Source organism: Coregonus lavaretus (genome assembly GCF_964263955.1).
Source record: "Coregonus lavaretus genome assembly, chromosome: 40".
Taxonomy (NCBI): domain Eukaryota; kingdom Metazoa; phylum Chordata; class Actinopteri; order Salmoniformes; family Salmonidae; genus Coregonus; species Coregonus lavaretus.
In genome coordinates, this window is record NC_140027.1 from 14,228,133 (window position 1) to 14,250,366 (window position 22,234).

A 22,234-nucleotide genomic window follows, 5' to 3' on the forward strand; every position below is an offset into this window, starting at 1 on the left:
TAGTTCATTCAGATCACAAATAAGTACACAAGGTTATTAACATTTTCTTAATAGTAATACGGAATATGAGATGTATTTAGCAAGGTATATGGAATCCCATTTTATTCAACATCATCAGCTTAGAGCATTCAAGTCATATAAAGACGTATAAAATCATAAATACAGTTTCAAAAAGATGTCAAAGAAAGACCCCAATTGTGGTTTGAGTGGTCATGGTAGAAAATAAAAAACACTTATTCACTAGTATCCATGTTTTAAAGAAGCTAGGCATATTCACTTGTACTATAAAGTTATGCATTTAAACAGTTTTTTCATATTGGTTTGAATACAATGTCCTTTGGCAGGCATTCTTAGAACAAATGACTGGACCAATAGATGACTCTAATTTGTTACACAGCTATTGGATTTCTTCTTGGGAGGTAACGGCAAGACGACAGTTTAAGTAATTGAGTGCTGTAGACGGGCCTATAACTAACTTGCAAAACAAAGAAAATACAAAATGTTATGTTCAGGTAAATCACATTGCATGTGCTGCAGTGATGTACTGGTAAAGAAATTTAGGTGGGTAAACGCTGATTGCTCTTCGCGGTGAGTAAAGTAATGCTCCCTATACATGGTTTCAATGCATTTTTCCACAAAAGGTGGGTGAACGCTCGCACAAAATAAAAAAGGTGCGTACAAAGCGTTTACACTCCACTACACCACTGATGTACTACCCCTACTTCTGGCATTTTCTATCTAGGTAGACAAATTCAAACACTTTTCCAAGGGTTTTATTTCACAAAAGCTTGCATTTGTTCTGATAATAATCCTTATGAGAAATGTATTGCGCAAATAATAGAAAAACAAAGTAAAAGTTAACTAAACAAAGAGTAATGTATTACATGTATTGGCTATTGCATTTCATTGTGAGTTTTATGTTGAAATGAAGACAAATGTGTTGCCTACTAGAGGGCAGGTGTCGTGACCTTGGTCCCACTAAGATTGAGCATACGCAGGTGGTCTGCTTCGGTTCCCTGACCTAGATAGCCCGTGGCAATCTCCATGTCATCTTCAGAGAAGAGTTGGTTGGGAAGGTCTAGCTCCTGCAAGGTCCCACTCCATTTCTGGTTCAGTAGGTGAATTCCCTTCTTGGACAATGATACTGTGACATTGCTGCTGAAGTACAGTCCCAGTACAGACACTTAAGCGCTAATAAAAAAAGACAGCAGAGAGTATAGCAGCATATGAGTTTACAGCGTAGACGTGAATCAATGTAATCATTGATAACTAACTAAGAGGGTAGCAACAGACTTGGCCAAATCGTGCATTTTATTGTTTGTGCAAAGGCCATAGCATCAACAATGGATGGGTATGTATGGATATACTGTACCTTCACATGGTAGAGCAGAGAGCCCGGCTGCTGTGATCCTGGAACAACCTCTCAGGTCCAGCACACACAGTTTAGGGGAATCGTAGACAATCTTTGTCAAGTCTTGGTCAGTCATGAAGGAAACAGCTGTGGTGTCCATACACACCTCCTCCAGTAAAGGGAAGCCAGATGTGGAACTCGACCCGTTACGAGCCATTTTAGGCATAGTAATGACATTCAGCATCCGGAAAGTCTGAACCACAAGAGAAAATAAATCAAGATCTGCAATGTGTTTGTTCCCTCACACAACAAATAGGATGCATGTTTAGGAATATTTATATTCTGTACAAGCTTCCTTCTTTTCACTCTGTCATTTAGGTTAGTATTGTGGAGTAACTACATTGTTGATCCATACTCAGTTTTTTCCTTTCACAGCCATTAAACTCTGTAACTGTTTTAAAGTTAAAGGGGCGGCAGGTAGCTTAGTGGTTAAGAGCGTTGTGCCAGTAACCGAAAGGTCGCTGGTTCTAATCCCCGAGCCGACTAGGTGAAAAATCTGTCGATGTGCCCTTGAACAAGGCACTTAACCCTAATTGCTCCTGTAAGTCGCTCTGGATAAGAGCGTCTGCTAAATGACATGAAATAAAAAAAATAAAAAATAAAAATAAAAAAGTCACCATTGGCCTCATGGTGAAATCCATGTGCGGTTTCCTTCCTCTCCGGCAACGGAGTAAGGAAGGACGCCTGTATCTTTGTAGTGACTGGGTGTATTGATACACCATTCAAAGTGTAATTAATAACTTCACCATGCTCAAAGGGATATTCAACGTCTGCTTCTTAATTTTTACCCATCTACCAATAGGTGCCCTTCATCGCGAAACATTGGAAAACCTCCCTGGTCTTTGTGGTTGAATCGGTGTTTGATATTCACTGCTTGACTGAGGGACCTTACAGATAATTGTATGCGTGGGGTACAGAAATTAGGTATTCATAAAAAAATCTTTATAAACACTATTATTGCACACAGAGTGAGTCAAGACAACTTATAATGTGACTTTTTAATATAATGTGACTTGTTAAGAGAGGTTGAAGCGCCTCTTCAACCTCAGGAGGCTGAAAATATTCGGTTTGGCCCCTAAGACCCTCACAAACTTTTACAGACCATTGAGAGCCTCCTGTCGGGCAACTGCAACACTAGCAACCGCAGGGCTCTCCAGAGGGTGGTGCGGTCTGCCCAACGCATCACCAGGGACATACTGCCTGCCCTCCAGGACACCAACAGCACCTGATGTCACAGGAAAGCCAAAAGGATCATTAAGGACATCACCCACCCGAGCCACGGCCTGTTCACCCTGCTATCATCCAGAAGGCCAGGTCAGTACAGGTGCATCACAGCTGGGACCGAGAGACTGAAAAACAGCTTCTATCTCAAGGCCATCAGACTGTTAAATAGACATCAATAGCCGGCCTCCACCCATTACCCTGCCCTGAACATAGTCACTGTCACTAGCCGGCTACCACCCGGTTACTCAACCCTGCACCTTAGAGGCTGCTGCCCTATGTAAATAGACATGGAATCACTGGTCACTTTAATAATGGAACACTGGTCACCTTAATAATGTTTACGTACTGTTTTACTAATTTCATATGTATGCAGTGCATTCGGAAAGTATTCAGACCCCTTGACTTTTTCCACATTTTGTTACGTTACAGCCTTATTCTAAAATGGATTAAATTGTTTTTTTCCACCTCATCAATCTACACAAAATACCCCATAATGACAAAGCCAAAACAGGTTTTTAGACATTTTTGCAAATGTATTAAAAATAAAACTGAAATATCACATTTACATAAGTATTCAGACCCTTTACTCAGTACTTTGTTGAAGCACCTTTGGTAGCGATTACAGCCTCGAGTCTTCTTGGGTAAGACCCTACAAACTTGGCACACCTGTATTTGGGGAGTTTCTCCCATTCCTCTCTGCAGTTCCTCTCAAGCTCTGTCAGGTTGGATGGGGAGCGTTGCTGCACAGCTATTTTCAGGTCTCTCCAGAGATATTCGATCGGGTTCAAGTCCAGGCTCTGGCTGTGCCACTCCTGCGTTGTCTTGGCTGTGTGCTTAGTGTCGTTGTCCTGTTGGAAGTGAACCTTTGCCCCAATCTGAGGTCGTGAGCGCACTGAAGCAGGTTTACATCAAGGATCTCTCTGTACTTTGCTCCGTTCATCTCTCCCTCGATCCTGACTAGTCTCCCAGCCCCTGCCGCTGACAAACATCCCCACAGCATGATGCTGCCACCACGCTTCACCATAGGGATGGTGCCAGGTTTCCTCCAGAAGGACGCTTGGCATTCAGGCCAAAGAGTTCAATCTTGGTTTCATCAGACCAGACAATCTTGTTTCTCATGGACTGAGAGACTTTACATGCCTTTTGGCAAACTCCAAGTGGGTTGATATGTGTATTTTACTGAGGAGTGGCTTCCGTCTGGCCACTCTACCATAATGGCCTGATTGGTGGAGTGCTGCAGAGATGGTTGTCCTTCTGGAAGGTTCTCCCATCTCCACAGAGGAAAACTAGAGCTCTGTCAGAGTGACCATCGGGATCTTGGTCACCTCCCTGATCAAGGCCCTTCTCCCCCAATTGCTCAGTTTGGAGAGTCTTGGTGGTTCCAAACTTCTTCCATTTAAGAATGATGGAGGCCACTGTGGTCTTGGGGACCTTCAATGCTGCAGAAATGTTTTGGTACCCTTCCCCAGATCTGTGCCTCGACATGATCCTGTCTCAGAGCTCTACAGACAATTCCTTCGACCTCATGGCTTGGTTTTTGCTCTGACATGCACTGTCAACTGTGGGACCTCATATAGACAATCGTGTGCCTTTCCAAATCATGTCCAATCAATTGAATTTACCACAGGTGGACTCCAATCACTTTATAGATACATCTCAAGGATGATCAATGGAACCTGAGCTCAATTTCGAGTCTCTGTCACGAACGTCTACTAAGTGAGTGGACCAAGGCGCAGCGTGCGATACGAACATGACTTTATTAATTAAAGTACTCAAATACAAAACAACAAACAATGACGAATCGTGAAGTCCTCAGTTACAATGACTGATACGGAACAAAAACCCACAACACTAAGGTGAACACTGACAGTTTAAATATGGCTCCCAATCAGAGATAACGAGCCGACAGCTGACACTCGTTACCACTGATTGGGAGTCACACGACCAAACAAGGAAACACAACCAAATACAACACAACCAATACCAAACACAACCAAATGAACACACCCTGGCTCAAAATACACAGTCCCGGAGCCAGAGCGTGACAGTACCCCCCCCTAAAGGCGCGGACTCCGACCGCGCCTACACCCCAAATAGGGGAGGGCTGGGTGGGTGTTGCTCCTCGGAGGCGGCTCCGGCTCCGGGCTTGACCACCACCCTTCTTCAATCCCCCCGTAGCGCCCCCGGTCCGATCTGACCCAGCTGGTAGGATCTGGACTGACGACGCGCACCCCTGGCTTGGCGCGTGAGGCAGGAACGGACCGGACCTGGCTGACGATACGCACCCTAGGCTTGATGCGTGGAGCCGGAACGGGCCTCACCAGGCTGACGACTCGCATCCCTGGCTTGGTGCGAGTAGCAGGAATGGGCTGGATCAGGCTGACGGCTCGCACCCTTGGCTTGGTGCGAGTAGCAGGGACGAGCTGAACCAGGCTGACGACTCGCACCCTTGGCTTGGTGCGAGTAGCAGGAACGGGCTGGACCAGGCCGACGACTCGTACCCCTGGCTTGGTGCGAGTAGCAGGAACGGGCTGGACCAGGCTGACGACTCGCACCCTTGGCTTGGTGCGAGTAGCAGGAACGGGCTGGACCAGGCCGACGACGCACACCGTAGGCTTTGTGCGTAGAGCAGGGACAGGCCGGGCTGGGCTGGCGACGCACACCGTAGGCTTTGTGCGTGGAGCAGGGACAGGCCAGGCTGGGCTGTCGACGCACACCGTAGGCTTTGTGCGTGGAGCAGGAACAGGCCGGGCTGGGCTGGCGACGCACACCGTAGGCTTTGTGCGTGGAGCAGGAACAGGCCGGGCTGGGCTGGCGACGCACACCGTAGGCTTTGTGCGTGGAGCAGGAACAGGCCGGGTCGGGCTGGCGACGCACACCGTAGGCTTTGTGCGTGGAGCAGGGACAGGCCGGGCTGGGCTGGCGACGCACACCGTAGGCTTTGTGCGTGGAGCAGGAACAGGCCGGGCTGGGCTGGCGACGCACACCGTAGGCTTTGTGCGTGGAGCAGGAACAGGCCGGGCTGGGCTGGCGACGCACACCGTAGGCTTTGTGCGTGGAGCAGGAACAGGCCGGGCTGGGCTGGCGACGCACACCGTAGGCTTAGTGCGTGGAACAGGAACCGGCCGGGCTGGACTGGCGACGCACACCGTGGGCTTGGTGCGTGGAGTAGGAACAGGCCGGTCCGTACTGGGAACACACACCACTGGCCTTAACCGGGGATCAGGAACGGGCCGGACCGGACTGGTAACACACCTCAGTCTCTCACGCCGTGCCTCAACTACTTCCCTCCCTCTACTCGCCAATGGCTCCCGTAATCCGGTAGCCTTCTCTCCACGTCTCCCTGTGGCAGCCTCCTGCTGCCCAGCCGCCCAAGCCATGTGCCCCCCCCAAAAAACTTTTTGGGGTTGCCTCTCGTCCTTCCGACGATGGCCCTGCTGACGCCGTTGCTCCTCTCTCAGTCGCCTCTCCACTGTTTTACTCCATGGCCGGCGATCCATCCCATCCAGGATTTCCTCCCAAGTCCAAGACCCTTTACCATCCAAAATCTCCTCCCATGTCCAGACCCTTGGCTCCTGGACACGCTGCTTGGTCCTGGTACGGTGGGTTTTTCTGTCACGAACGTCTACTAAGTGAGTGGACCAAGGCGCAGCGTGCGATACGAACATGACTTTATTAATTAAAGTACTCAAATACAAAACAATGACGAATCGTGAAGTCCTCAGTTACAATGACTGATACGGAACAAAAACCCACAACACTAAGGTGAACACTGACAGTTTAAATATGGCTCCCAATCAGAGATAACGAGCCGACAGCTGACACTCGTTACCACTGATTGGGAGTCACACGACCAAACAAGGAAACACAACCAAATACAACACAACCAATACCAAACACAACCAAATGAACACACCCTGGCTCAAAATACACAGTCCCGGAGCCAGAGCGTGACAGTCTCATAGCAAAGGGTCTGAATACTTATGTAAATGAGGTATTTCTGTTTTTTTTATGTTAAATACATTTGCAAAAATTGATAAAAACCTGTTTTCGCTTTGTCATTATGGGGTATTGTGTGTAGATTGCTGACGATTTTTATTTATTTAATCGATTTTAGAATAAGGGTATAACGTAACAAAATGTGGAGAAAGTCAAGGGGTTTGAATACTTTCCGAAGGCACTGTAGTCAATGCCATCCTATTCAACTATTGCTGTATATATACTATTCTATCCTACGTATTCTACAGATATACTATATATTCTATCCACATACTGTCCATAATGTATATACATCCCATCACATATACATATATATTTATATTTATACTCCGGATTCTGACATTGCTCGTCCTAATATTTACATATTTCTTAATTATATTCCTTGACTTCTAGATTTGTGCGTATTGTTGTGAATTGTTAGATATTACTGCACTGTTGGAGCTAGGAACAAGCATTTCGCTACACCCTCAATAACATCTGCTAAATATGTGTATGCAACCAATAAAATTAGATTTGATTTGATTTGTTAAGCACATTTTTACTCTTGAACTTATTTAGGCATGCCATAATAAAGGGGTTGAGCCCTTATTGACTCAAGACATTTCGGCTTTACATTTTTATTAAACAAATTCCACTTTGCATGATGGGGTATTGTGTATAGGCCAGTGACACAAAATCCCAATTTAATTTATTTTAAATTCAAATTCAAAATCTCAATTTAATTTATTTAAAATTCAAATTCAAAATCTCAATTTAATTTATTTAAAATTCAGTCTGTAACACAAGAAAATGTGGAAAAAGTAAAGGGGTGTGAATACTTTCTGAAGGCACTATATCTGGCCTACTATGGTGCAGTATTTGGACCTTTGTGTGCTATAGTGTGAGTGAACCATCATTATGTCTATTGACATGCTCTTTAGCCTACCTGAGCGTACTGGACGTTAAAACTATCCAGTTACCGACAGCTGCCACTAAGGCTCTGAAAGGCCTTCTCCGTCACGCCTGTACAGTATGGCAGCTTGAGTGAGCGAGGATGAAGGCAGGACTGGGGCACAATCTGTTAATTAAACAGTGGGATGTTTCTGATAAAGAAAACCTGAAATGCAATCAGACTTCAACAGGAAATAATAACTTCTGCTAATTTCATGTTGACTTTCATTACATTTACATTTTAGTCATTTAGCAGACGCTCTTATCCAGAGCGACTTACAGTTAGCACATACATTATTTTATCGAACCCACAACCCTGGCGTTGCAAACGCCATGCTCTACCAACTGAGCTACATCCCCTGCCGGCCATTCCCTCCCCTACCCTGGGCCAATTGTGCGCCGCCCCATGGGTCTCCCGGTCGCGGCCGGCTACGACAGAGCCTGGATTCGAACCAGGATCTCTAGTGGCACAGCTAGCACTGCGATGCAGTGCCTTAGACCACTGCGCCACTCGGGAGACTAATGGTGTGAAGTTATCAAACAATTAACAACGATAGAAAGGAAAACTATGTCAAACTATTCTTAGTCTACATTCAACATTAGTAAAGTGCATGGATCCAATAAAAATTTCGAACAGATATGAGGCAACAAACATTAGGCTAATGGTAGCAGGAAATGGCAAAACAAACACTAATGTTACATTTGTATTCTGTAGATTATAACTTATCTCTATAACATGATCAACATTATTTTTCCAGTGATTAAGAGAAGTCTCTTAGTTGGGAGAATCTTCTAAACAAAATAACAGAAAAGTACCATTGTTACTTATTTATAGAGGCATAGTTAATAGTCAGTTAATGTTCGTTTTTCAATTACTAAATTGTTTTTAGGGCCTAGAATACAATTACTCTATGGGTCGGTCTATTTCCTGGACACAAATTAAGCCCTGGACTGAAAGTGCTTTTTAGTCCATGACTTGGCTTAATCAGTGTTTGTGAAACCCCAGAACTAGCCTATCCAATCCACATGTTACTTAGTAGGTCTACATACAGAGTTTCCCAGTGTCTGAAACTATGTTATTCTGTTTAAAAATGTACTAAATAGTACTGACCTGTTCTGTGCAAGCCAGCTTACACTGTTCCTGATCTTAAATTCCGTTATAGGTAACTGAGTTTTACCAGGTTTCAACCAACAGTAATCCACGGACACACTGCTCCACAGAGCTGGACTGGCTGCAGCAGCATTCTATAGGTGGCACACCCTAGACACCCTAAAGCAGTGAACAGAGAGTAAAATACAATGTTTAAATAGTTTTATTACAAATACAATATCAGTTAGCTCTGATAGTTTCCATGTTCATTGCTTGCATTGATCAGGATTGTTTATTTAATCTAAGTTCTATGACTAGAATCTCCATTTTAAGAAAGACAGAAGCACCGATGAAATGCAACATGAGAAGGGCTACATGAAACATTGCATTAGCTGCACAGGAATGGCACCATATTGGTGAACTACCATCTTGAAAATATTAACTAACACTTCCACTGGTAGGCTCTCACCCAAGCTGTCAAAGCCCTCCTCTTGGTGGTGTTTCCGTGTAGGCTCCAGTTCATCTTTCTTGATCTGTGACTTCTTTGTGGCTTTACCCTTCGGAATAACCTTATTCTTCTTCTATGCCTGAGTGACTTTGGATTTTCCTTCAATTATTTTTCTTTTTCTTTCTTCCTTTCATGTTCGGCCGTCATATGTTATCATCAGTGCTTGATTTCGACTGAAATAGGTGCCGATACTCATTTTGGGTGCCGGTACTGTTTATATTTAGATGCAGGAACTCCACAATACTTTTGAGCTAATATTATATAAGAGGAACAGGACCTCAAGCAGTAGAAAATATGAGGTGCTGGATCTCAGCTCTGGTGAGCCAACCTGGTGTCAGAGCATTTTGTATTATTCTGTACGTAAATCTGCCCCAATCCATTGAGTATGATATGTTACATTTTGTATGATATGTTACTAATTACAAATCAAATTATATGTTACGAATTTACTAAACATACTATATCATACGAATTTGCTAAATGTACTATATGTAATGAATTTGCAAAAACGTATGATATGTTACGAATTCTAGCTAGGTGGCTAATGTTAGCTATCTTGCTAACGTTAGCTAGGCTAGAATAGGGATTAGGGTTAGGGGTTAGGCTTAAGGTTAGGGTTAAGTTTAGGAGTTAGGCTAAAGGGTTAAAGTTAGGGTCAGGGGAAGGGTTAGCTAACATGCTAAGTAGTTGCAGAGTAGATAAAAAGCAGTAAGTAGTTGAAAAGTTGCTAATTAGCTAAAATATTAAAGAGATTTGAACTTGCAACCTTTTGATTGCTAGACGTTTGCGTTATACGCCCACGCATTCCAACCTGGGCTAACCATACTACTTTCATTTTTGCCTTAAGTAACCATCTGTCTTATGTAACCATACCAAACATAACATATCATACTAATTTGAGTGTCCCGGATTTATGGTTAAATGGTTAAAAAGCAACACATTTGAAGTTTTGGAATGGCCTAGTCAAAATCCAGACCTAATTCCAATTGAGATGTTGTGGCAGGACTTGAAATGAGCAGTTCATGCTTGAAAACCCACAAATGTCACTGAGTTAAAGTAGTTCTGCATGCAACAGTGGGCCAAAATTCCTCCACACCGATGTGAGAGACTGATCAACAGTGACAGGAAGCATTTTGTTGCAGTCATTGCAGCTAAAGGTGGCACAACCAGTTATTGAGTGTAAAGGGGCAATTACTTTTTCACACAGGGGAATTGGGTGTTGCATAACTTTGTTAATAAAAAAAAAAAGTGAACTCAAGTTCTCTTTATCTAATATTAGGTTTTGGTTGAAGATCAAAAATATGCAAAAATTGAGAAAATCAGAAAGGGAGCAAATACTTTTTCACAGCACTGTAACTTCATTGCACAGGCCTAGCGGTCATACACACATAATAGGACCATTATTCTGTATTGTAAATTTATGTGGAATTGTATGATTTTTCTTGTCGTTTTAACTGAAAACTGCTAAAACAAATGGCCATTTAAACATTAAGCAAAATTGTCCATTTGTCACATCCCTAATATCAACTATATTTTGTCTCCAAAGTTTATTGAAAACATACATAAAGTTGCACAATGAGCACTTGTCTCTGAAATACATTGTTACAGTTGTTGTTGCTCTCCTCGTCTGACCATGTGTTCTCGCATACCCCGAGAGCATCTGGTCAGCGGGGTGGTGGCACAGGAATCCTCATCTCTCCCAAGTGGACATTCTCTCTTTTTCCCCTGACCCATCTGTCTATCTCCTCATTTGAATTCCATGCTGTCACAGTCACTAGCCCAGGGTTCTTCAATTCTGGTCCTGGAGGGCCGAAACACTTCTGGTTTTCATTTCTACCTGGTAGTTAATTGCACTCACCTGGTGTCCCAGGTCTGAATTAGCCCCTGATTAGAAGGAGAGGATGAAAAACAGAGGTGTTTTGCCCCTCCAGGACCGGAATTGAAGAACCCTGCACTAGTCCATTCAAGCTTAACATCCTTGTCATTTATCGCCCTCCAGGTTCCCTTGGAGAGTTCATCAATGAGCTTGACGCCTTGATAAGTTCCTTTCCTGAGGATGGCTCACCCCTCACAGTTCTGGGTGACTTCAACCTCCCTACGTCTACCTTTGACTCATTTCTCTCTGCCTCCCTCTTTCCACTCCACTCCTCTCCTCTTTTGACCTCACCCTCTCACCGTCCCCCCCTACTCACAAGGCAGGCAATACGCTTGACCTCATCTTTACTAGATGCTGTTCTTCTACTAATCTCACTGCAACTCCCCTCCATGTCTCCGACCACTACTTTGTATCATTTTCTCTCTCGCTCTCCTCCAACACTACTCACTCTGCCCCTACTCAGATGGTAATGCGCCGTCGCAACCTTCGCTCTCTCTCTCCCGCTACTCTCTCCTCTTCCATCCTATCATCTCTTCCCTCTGCTCAATCCTTCTCCCTCCAATCTCCTGATTCTGCCTCCTCAACCCTCCTCTCCTCCCTTTCTGCATCATTTGACTCTCTATGTCCCCTATCCTCCCGGCCGGCTCGGTCCTCCCCTCCTGCTCCGTGGCTTGACGACTCATTGCGAGCTCACAGAACAGGGCTCCGGGCAGCCGAGCGGAAATGGAGGAAAACTAGACTCCCTGCGAACCTGGCATCTTTTCACTCCCTCCTCTCTACATTTTCTTCATCTGTTTCTGCTGCTTAAGCCACTTTCTACCACTCTAAATTCCAAGCATCTGCCTCTAACCCTAGGAAGCTCTTTGCCACCTTCTCCTCCCTGCTGAATCCTCCTCCCCCTCCCCCCCTCCTCCCTCTCTGTGGATGACTTCGTCAACCATTTTGAAAAGAAGGTTGACGACATCCGATCCTCGTTTGTTAAGTCAAATTACACAGCTGGTCCTGCTCACACTGCCCTACCCTATGCTCTGACTTCTTTCTCCCCTCTCTCTCCAGATGAAATCTTGTGACGGCCGGCCGCCCAACAACCTGCCCGCTTGACCCTGTAATAAAACTATTTAAACATTGTATTTTCCTCTCTTCTCCAGACCATCTCCGGTGACCTTCTCCCTTACGTCACCTCACTCGTCAACTCATCCTTGACCGCTGGCTATGTCCCTTCCGTCTTCAAGAGAGCGAGAGTTGCACCCCTTCTCAAAAAACCAACACTCGATCCCTCCGATGTCAACAACTACAGACCAGTATCCCTTCTTTCTTTTCTCTCCAAAACTCTTGAGCGTGCCGTCTTTAGCCAACTCTCTTGCTATCTCTCTCAGAATGACCTTCTTGATCCAAACCACTGCTAAAGCTAACTCTCTCTCCTCTGCTCTTGTCCTTCTAGACCTGTCTGCTGCCTTTGATACTGTGAACCATCAGATCCTCCTCTCCACCCTCTCCGAGTTGGGCATCTCTGGCGCGGCTCACTCTTCGATTTCGTCCTACCTGACAGGTCTCTCCTACCAAGTGGCATGGTGAGAATCTGTCTCCGCACCACATGCTCTCACCACTGGTGTTCCCCAGGGCTCAGTTCTAGGCCCTCTCCTATTCTTGCTATACACCAAGTCACTTGGCTCTGTTATATCCTCACATGGCCTCTCCTATCATTGCTACGCAGACGACACACAACTAATCTTCTCCTTTCTCCCTTCTGATAACCAGGTGGCGAATCGCATCTCTGCATGTCTGGCAGAAATATCAGTGTGGATGATGGATCACCACCTCAAGCTGAACCTCGGCAAGACGGAGCTGCTCTTCCTCCCGGGGAAGGACTGCCCGTTCCATGATCTCGCCATCACGGTTGACAACTCCGTTGTGTCCTCCTCCCAGAGTGCGAAGAGCCTTGGCGTGACCCTGGACAACACCCTGTCGTTCTCCGCTAACATCAAGGCGGTGACCCGATCCTGTAGGTTCATGCTCTACAACATTCGGAGAGTACGACCCTGCCTTACACAGAAAGCGGCACAAGTCCTAATCCAGGCACTTGTCATCTCCCATCTGGATTACTGCAACTCGCTGTTGGCTGGGCTCCCTGCCTGTGCCATTAAACCCCTACAACTCATCCAGAATGCCGCAGCCCGTCTGGTGTTCAACCTTCCCAAGTTCTCTCACGTCACCCGCTCCTCCGCACACTCCACTGGCTTCCAGTTGAAGCTCGCATCTGCTACAAGACCATGGTGCTTGCCTACGGAGCTGTGAGAGGAACGGCACCTCCGTACCTTCAGGCTCTGATCAGTCCCTACACCCAAACGAGGGCATTGCGTTCATCCACCTCTGGCCTGCTGGCCCCCCTACCTCTGCGGAAGCACAGTTCCCGCTCAGCCCAGTCAAAACTGTTCGCTGCTGTGGCACCCCAATGGTGGAACAAGCTCCCTCACGACGCCAGGACAGCGGAGTCACTCACCACCTTCCGGAGACACTTGAAACCCCACCTCTTTAAGGAATACCTGGGATAGGATAAAGTAATCCTTCTACCCCCCCTTACCCCACCCCAAAGAAAAAAAAAACATATTGTAAAGTGGTTATCCCACTGACTATAAGGTGAATGCACCAATTTGTAAGTCGCTCTGGATAAGAGTGTCTGCTAAATGACGTAAATATAAATGTAATGTAAATGTTGCTTAGCTAGCTAGCTATTTTTTGTCATATTAGCATAGATTAGACATCAGTCAAAACACCTCAAAATATGTACAGTGGGGAGAACAAGTATTTGATACAATGAGAGAGGCCTGTAATGTTGATCATAGGTACACGTCAACTATGACAGACAAAATGAGAAAAAAAGTTCCAGAAAATCACATTGTAGGATTTTTAATGAATTTATTTGCAAATTATGGTGGAAAATAAGTATTTGGTCAATAACAAAAGTTTCTCAATACTTTGTTATATACCCTTTGTTGGCAATGACACAGGTCAAACGTTTTCTGTAATTCTTCACAAGGTTTTCACACACTGTTGCTGGTATTTTGGCCCATTCCTCCATGCAGATCTCCTCTAGAGCAGTGATGTTTTGGGGCTGTCGCTGGGCAACACGGACTTTCAACTCCCTCCAAAGATTTTCTTTGGGGTTGAGATCTGGAGACTGGCTAGGCCACTCCAGGACCTTGAAATGCTTCTTACGAAGCCACTCCTTCGTTGCCCGGGCGGTGTGTTTGGGATCATTGTCATGCTGAAAGACCCAGCCACGTTTCATCTTCAATGCCCTTGCTGATGGAAGGAGGTTTTCACTCAAAATCTCACGATACATGGCCCCATTCTTTCTTTCCTTTACACGGATCAGTTGTCCTGGTCCCTTTGCAGAAAAACAGCCCCAAAGCATGATGTTTCCACCCCCATGCTTCACAGTAGGTATGGTGTTCTTTGGATGCAACTCAGCATTCTTTGTCCTCCAAACACGACGAGTTGAGTTTTTACCAAAAAGTTATATTTTGGTTTCATCTGACCATATGACATTCTCCCAATCCTCTTCTGGATCATCCAAATGCACTCTAGCAAACTTCAGACGGGCCTGGACATGTACTGGCTTAAGCAGGGGGACACGTCTCGCACTGCAGGATTTGAGTCCCTGGCGGCGTAGTGTGTTACTGATGGTAGGCTTTGCAGATTCAGTCTTCCCAGCCTGGTGCAGGTCTACAATTTTGTTTCTGGTGTCCTTTGACAGCTCTTTGGTCTTGGCCATAGTGGAGTTTGGAGTGTGACTGTTTGAGGTTGTGGACAGGTGTCTTTTATACTGATAACAAGTTCAAACAGGTGCCATTAATACAGGTAACGAGTGGAGGACAGAGGAGCCTCTTAAAGAAGAAGTTACAGGTCTGTGAGAGCCAGAAATCTTGCTTGTTTGTAGGTGACCAAATACTTATTTTCTACCATAATTTGCAAATAAATTCATTAAAAATCCTACAATGTGATTTTCTGGATTTTTTTCCTCAATTTGTCTGTCATAGTTGATGTGTACCTATGATGAAAATTACAGGCCTCTCTCATCTTTTAAGTGGGAGAACTTGCACAATTGGTGGCTGACTAAATACTTTTTTCCCCCACTGTATATGCAAAATTACAAAACATATTGAGAAAAACAGACACATTTAGCAACAGAGGTCTCTGATCATTACTGTAAAAAAATTAAATAAATACTTCTACTTCAACTTTTTCACCAGCTTAGTGAAATATTTTTTTAATGACAGCTTGTCATTAAGTCAGATACCAATATATGTATAGGAAGGAACTTCCTCAATTTGTGTACCATTCAAACAAATTGATTTAAATCTGGGTTATGGGACCTAGAAAAAAAGCATTAATTTTGTTTTGTTTGCATTTAGCACTAACTTTAGATCCAATAGTAACCTCTGCAGTGCTTGAACACCAGACTTCAAATGTGAAAAGGCTTGGCCAACCAATGTAGCAATAGAATACAACACTGCATACAAATGAATATTACTTTTTTCTACAGCATTCCCAATGTTATTTATATCAGATTGTAAACAGTAGTGGGCCGAGTATCGAATCTTGGGGCACCCCTTTATGGAACTCAAGGAACTCAGATTTGACCCCATCTACCTTGATGGCCTGAGTTCTGTCATTGAGATAATTGTGAAACCATCGGCAAGCATCAGTACCCAACCCTATCGAGGACCGTTTATTGAAAATAATATTATAGTCTACAGTATCAAAAGCTTTTGACAAGTCTAGAAACATGTCAGCACAATTATTTTAATCTTCTGAGGCATTTGTAATATAATTTACAGCAAGCATTAAGAACACCATTTACACTGTGTGTTAACCAATGATTCTAGTATTTTCGCAAGACAAAGGAGCCTGGAGATCATTACTATCCACGCCCTTATGGAGTGGTAGCACAAAAGCTGTTTTACACATTTTTTAATTATTTCCTGATACTAAAACAAGGCATGGTATCAAGAAAAAGGTCAAATGAGCTGAAACGAGCTTATGATTCATCACATGGCAGTTTCTTGTCATTGTTGCTAGCGATCTGGCCATCAGCTAACCCATCTATAGGAATGCTAGCTTTGCCCAAATCTTGATATGTTACCAATATTTGAGCAAATAAAGCAACTTCCATGAGCTTGACAGAACCCACTAATTAGTGAAGACTGTCATTCCTGTTTGTAAATGGGACATGCCCAATACATCCCCCATCCCAAATGTATTGGTTGGTCCTATGAGCAATACAGTATATGCCCTTTGTGTCATTTTAGGCAAGGACGTTTTTATTTTATTTCTTGTGGGAAATGTGTGTTCAAGACATGTTTGGACCATCCTAAAATTGGATGTTGCTTGATGTTTAATCTGAACAGACACTGTCACGTGTGTGTTGCAACTCCTGTATAAATTGTAAGTGGCATGTTTCTGCCATCTGTCAAATTTGATAAAAATATATAAAATAATACAAATACTGAGCTACACTTAAAGTCGGAAGTTTACATACGCCTCATCCAAATAGATTTAAACTCAGTTTTTCACAATTCCTGACATTTAATCCTAGTAAAAATTCCCTGTCTTAGGTCAATTAGGATCACCACTTTATTTTAAGAATGTGAAATGTCAGAACCACATTCCCAGTGGGTCATAGGTTTACATACACTCAATTAGTATTTGGTAGCATTGCCTTTAAATTGTTTAACTTGGGTCAGACGTTTCGGGTAGCCTTCCACAAGCTTCCCACAATAAATTGGGTGAATTTTGTACCATTCTTCCTGACAGAGCTGGTGTAACTGTCTGGTTTTGGTAGAGAAATTAACCTCAAATTCTCTGGCAACAGCTCTGGTGGACATTCTTGCAGTCAGCATGTCAATTGCAAGCTCCCTCAAAACTTGAGACATCTGTGACATTGTATTGTGTGACAAAACTGCACATTTTAATTTTGTCACACAATACAATGCCACAGCACAAGGTGCACCTGTGTAATGATCATGCTGTTTAATCAGCTTCTTGATATGCCACACCTGTCAGGTGGGTGGATTATTTTGGCAAAGGAGAAATGCTCACTAACAGGCATGTAAACAAATTTGTGCACAACATTTGAGAGAAATAAGCCTTGTGTGTATGGAAAATGTCTAGGATCTTTCATTTCAGCTCACTTTACATGTTGCGGTTATATTTTTGTTCAGTGTATGAAGCCTAATAAAACTATTCTACATATGACATTTGTTCTGTCTACCACAATATACTGTACTTAACTTAATAGAAGAGGGTTAACTCACACACACCACCAAGCTTACGTTTGTGGTGCTGGGAGTTACTGCCCTAAAAAGTTATTAGGCCACAGTTTCCAGATGTAAGGTTTGAGAGTTTTACACGGAAATGCCAGTTATCTTTTACACAACCTGTGATATGTTGGGCTATTTAAAAGTATTGAATGAACATCTATACATTACAGGTTTAAGGGTGCACAGTGGTTGTCTATATTCAATTAGTTTACCCAGTGTGACATTAAAGTGGCAATCTGCTAGTCAAATAATAAAGCCGCCACACTGCCTCTGTTTTGGCAAAAAGCTGAGGAATGGAGCTGGAGAAATTACGCTCAAATTCATAGACAGAGCTATGGATACAGACTGACCACCCATGAGATAAAAAAATTAATTCTAGTCATGTTTTAAGGCTTTAGTGTTTGTTTACAATGATATTGTTTACAAACAATGTAGTAAAATAAGCTTATATTATGGGTTATAATGGGGTATGACAAGGTCATGAGTCATTAATAGGTTAAATTATTCAAGAATCAATTGAGATCATGTGACACTTAGATTGTACACATGTGGACTTTATTTAACTAATTATGTGACTTCTGAAGGTAATTGGTTGCACCAGATCTTATTCATTGCAAATGGGGTGAATAGATATGCACGCACCACTTTTCCGTTATTTACTTTTTAGAATTCTTTGAAACAAGTAATTTTTTCATTTCACTTCACCAATGTATGTCCATTACATGAAATCCAAATAAAAATCCATTTAAATTCCAGGTTGTAAGGCAACAAAATAGAACAAATGCCAAGGGGGGTGAATACTTTCGCAAACCACTGTAGGCTAGGTTGTAGCAACCTCATGATGGGTATAGGGAAAATTTGAATATCATGTAGAAGCCCAAACCTATAAATGTTACATTGAACTGGGTGAATGGAATATGAATGACAGTTTTCCAATGTGCTGTAAAAGAAATAAGGCCATGCTCATGAGAAAAAATGTGTCCTCCCTCATCATAAACAGAACTGACCGCCACTGGTCAATACTTGTGTAGAGTGTGTGATTACAAGCAGCAGTAGTTCCTCGTTTTGGGTTTTCTTTATTAATTTACATTTTGGACTAATCAGGATTAGGGTGAAGGCAGTACTTAAACTGGGGCGGTGATTTCAAGCCCTGTGCGCAGGAGTTATTGTACCCCCAGGGAAACACTAAAGACGGACTGTTCGTTCTACATTTATATTTTTAATAAATGCCATGTTTCACATTAACACCCCCCAAACAATAATGTGTATTGCACATATGTATCAATATGATATGTCATTTTAAAAAATGAAATACATTGAAATTTGACAGAAAAGCAATGCTGCTGTACCGGTGAACAGCTTTGGAACACTGAGCCATTGACTGCACCAGGTGGCCGTGTAATGGCATTATGTCCACCAGATGCACATGCGTTTTTTTATGCCCGCATTTCCAGTACTTGATACACATGTGCTTCGCAAGGCGCAGAAAAGTCTGCAGCCTGGAGAAGATCACTTTCGCCCTGTTCAACCAAAGCTAATAATTAGAACAGATGAAAGTTGTTCTCCTATTGACCTACTGGATTCATAGACTGGCAGAGCTACCAACAGACTGGCGAGCACAAGGACGGATTACAACAATTCATCCATTTTTTTATATTCTTCTGTCACTCATCTCTAGCAAAATCAAAAAATTGAACTGGTTGTTCCAATATAGAGTACTGATATCAAATCACTAGCTTGCCCTGCGCCATTCTGTTGCCTGGTTTCGTGAAAACTAGCTAACAGGGCGCACTACCCAAGTGCAGTAATTATGAATTGTCACAGTGTCATTCTTACCGGAGACACATTTCCAGTCTTTCAGACGGTATCTTCTTGTCTCACTCTAACTATCCAATAGTCATCATCATTCGGCCTCTGTATGGTGCCATCCCCACCATGGAACTTTTATGAACTTCCATTTATAGCATGGTAATAGAGCCCCACAGTCATAATACCAGTGGCGACCCATCAGGGCAGGTGGGGCATTACATTGTTTTCTTCCTCATCAATCTACACACAATACCCCATAATGGCATAGCAAAAACAGGTTTCTAGACATGTTTGCTAATTGATAATAAATACAAAATGGAAAAATCACATTTGAATAAGTATTCAGACCCTTTACTCAGTACCTTGTTGAAGCAAATTTGGCAGCGATTACAGCCTTGAGTCTTCTTGGGTATGAGGCTACAAGCTTGGCACACCTGTATTTGGGGAGTTTCTCCCATTCTTCTCTGCAGATCCTCTCAAGCGCTGTCAGGTTGGATGGGGAGCGTTGCTGCACAGCTATTATCAGGTCTCTCCAGAGATATTCAATCGGGTTCAAGTCCGGGCTCAGGCTGGGCCACTCAAGGGACATTCAGAGACTTGTCCCGAAGCCACTCCTTCGTTGTCTTGGCTGTGTGCTTAGGGTCGTTGTCCTGTTGGAAGGTGAAGTCTGAGGTCCTGAGAACTCTGGAGAACTCTGGAGCAGGTTTTCATCAAGGATCTCTCTATACTTTCCTCTGTTTATCTTTCCCTCGATCCTGACTAGTCTCCCAGTCCCGGCCGCTGAAAAACATCCCCACAGCATGATGCTGCCACCACAATGCCTCACCATAGGGATGGTGCCAGGTTTCCTCCAGACGTGACGCTTGGCATTCAGGCCAAAGAGTTCAATCTTGGTTTCCTCAGACCAGAGAATCTTGTTTCTCATGGTCTGAGAGTCTTTAAGTGCCTTTTGGCAAACTCCAAGCAGGCTGTCATGTGCCTTTTAATGAAGAGTGGCTTCCGTCTGGCCACTCCACCATAAAGGCCTGATTGGTGGAGTGCTGCAGAGAGGGTTGTCTTTCTGGAAGATTCTCCCATCTCCACAGAGGAACTCTAGAGCTCTGTCAGTGTGACCATCGGGTTCTTGGTCACCTCCCTGACCAAGGCTCTTCTATAATAACAATTGCTCAGTTTTGGTAGTTCCAAACTTCTTCCATTTAAGAATGATGGAGGCCACTGTGTTCTTGGGGATCTTCAGTGATGCAGATATTTTTTCGTACCCTTCCGCAGATCTGTGCCTCGACACAATCCTGTCTCGGAACTTTACGTTCAATTCCTTTGACCTCATGGCTTGGTATTTGCTCTGACATGCATTTCCAACTGTGGGACCTTATATAGACAGGTGTGTGCCTTTCTTAATCATGTCCAATCAATATAATTTACCACAGGCGCTCCAATCAAGTCGTAGAAACATCTCAATGATGATCAATAGAAACAGGTTGCACCTAAGCTCAACTTAGAGTCTCATAGCAAAAGGTCTGAATACTTATGTAAATCAGGTATTTCTGTTTTTTATTTTTAATACATTTGCAAAAAATGTCTAACAACATGTTTTCACTTTGTCATTATGGGGTATTGTTTGTACATTGCTGAGGAAAAATATTTATTGAATTCATTTGAGAATAAGGCTGTAATGTAACAAAATGTGGAAAAAGTCAAGGGGTTGAAATACTTTCCGAAGGCACTGTATTTACACTACCAGTCAAAGGTTTGGACACACCTACTCATTCAAGGGTTTTTCTTTATTTTTACTATATTTTACATTGTAGAATAATAGTGAAGACATCAAAACTATGAAATAACCCATGTGGAATCATGTAGTAACCCAAAAAGTGTTTAACAAATAAATATATATTTTATATTTGAGATTCTTCAAATAGCCACCCTTTGCCTTGATGACAGCTTTGCACACTCTTGGCATTCTCTCAACTAGCTTCACCTGGAATGCTTTTTCAACAGTCTTGAAGGAGTTCCCACATATGCTGAGCACTTGTTGCCTGCTTTTCCTTCACTCCGCGGTCCGACTCATCCCAAACCATCTCAATTGCGTTGAGGTCAGGGGATTGTGGAGGCCAGGTCATCTGATGCAGCACTCCATCACTCTCCTTCTTGGTAAAATAGCCCTTACACAACCTGGAGGTGTGTTGGGTCTTTGTCCTGTTGAAAAACAAATGATAGTGTCACTAAGCCCAAACCAGATGGGATGGCGTTTTGCTGCAGAATACTGTGGTAGCCATGATGGTTAAGTGTGCCTTGAATTCTAATTAAATGACTGACAGTGTCACCAGCAAAGCACCCCCACACCATAACACCTCCTCCTCCATGCTTTACGGTGGGAAATACACATGCAGAGATCATCTGTTCACCCACACCGCGTCTCACAAAGACACGGCGGTTGGAACCGAAAATCGAATTTGTATTCCAGACCATAGGACAACTTTCCACCTGTCTAATGTCCATTGCTCATATTTCTTGGTCCAAGCAAGTCTCTTCTTAATATTGGTGTCCTTTAGTAGTGGTTTCTTTGCAGCAATTCGACCATGAAGGCCTGATTCCCACAGTCTCCTCTGAACAGTTGATGTTGAGATGTGTCTGTTACTTGAACTCTGTGAAGCATTTATTTGGGCTGCAATTTCTGAAGCTGGTGACTCTAATGAACTTATCCTTTGCAGCAGAGGGAACTCTGTGTCTTCCATTCCTGTGGCGGTCCTCATGAGAGCCAGTTTCATCATAGCGCTTGATGGGTTTTGTTACTGCATTTGAAGAAACTTTCAAAGTTCTTGAAATGTTCCGTATTGACTGACCTTCATGTCTTAAAGTAATGATGGACTGTCGTTTCTCTTTGCTTATTTGAGCTGTTCTTGCCATAATATGGACTTGGTCTTTTACAGTGCCTTGCAAAAGTATTCATCCCCCTTGGCGTTTTTCCTATTTTGTTGCATTACAACCTGTAATTTAAATGGATTTTTATTTGGATTTCATGTAATGGACATACATACACACACTCCACAGAGCTGGGCTTTAC

General features: G+C 43.5%; 1 protein-coding gene across 1 annotated transcript; it reads right to left on the reverse strand.

Annotated features, from left to right (window-relative positions):
* Positions 1-389: 389 nt before the first annotated feature.
* On the reverse strand, positions 390-9,299 carry fbxl6 (F-box and leucine-rich repeat protein 6; the record flags this gene model as incomplete). The annotated part of the gene is given in 14 exon segments (XM_084156620.1): positions 390-436; positions 439-475; positions 951-1,169; positions 1,175-1,191; positions 1,373-1,604; positions 7,560-7,589; positions 7,593-7,691; positions 8,292-8,331; positions 8,333-8,353; positions 8,676-8,809; positions 8,813-8,825; positions 9,030-9,235; positions 9,239-9,274; positions 9,276-9,299. Coding segments are annotated over 14 exon segments (1,155 nt in total), but the record flags the coding sequence as incomplete, so codon positions are not given.
* Positions 9,300-22,234: the final 12,935 nt, after the last annotated feature.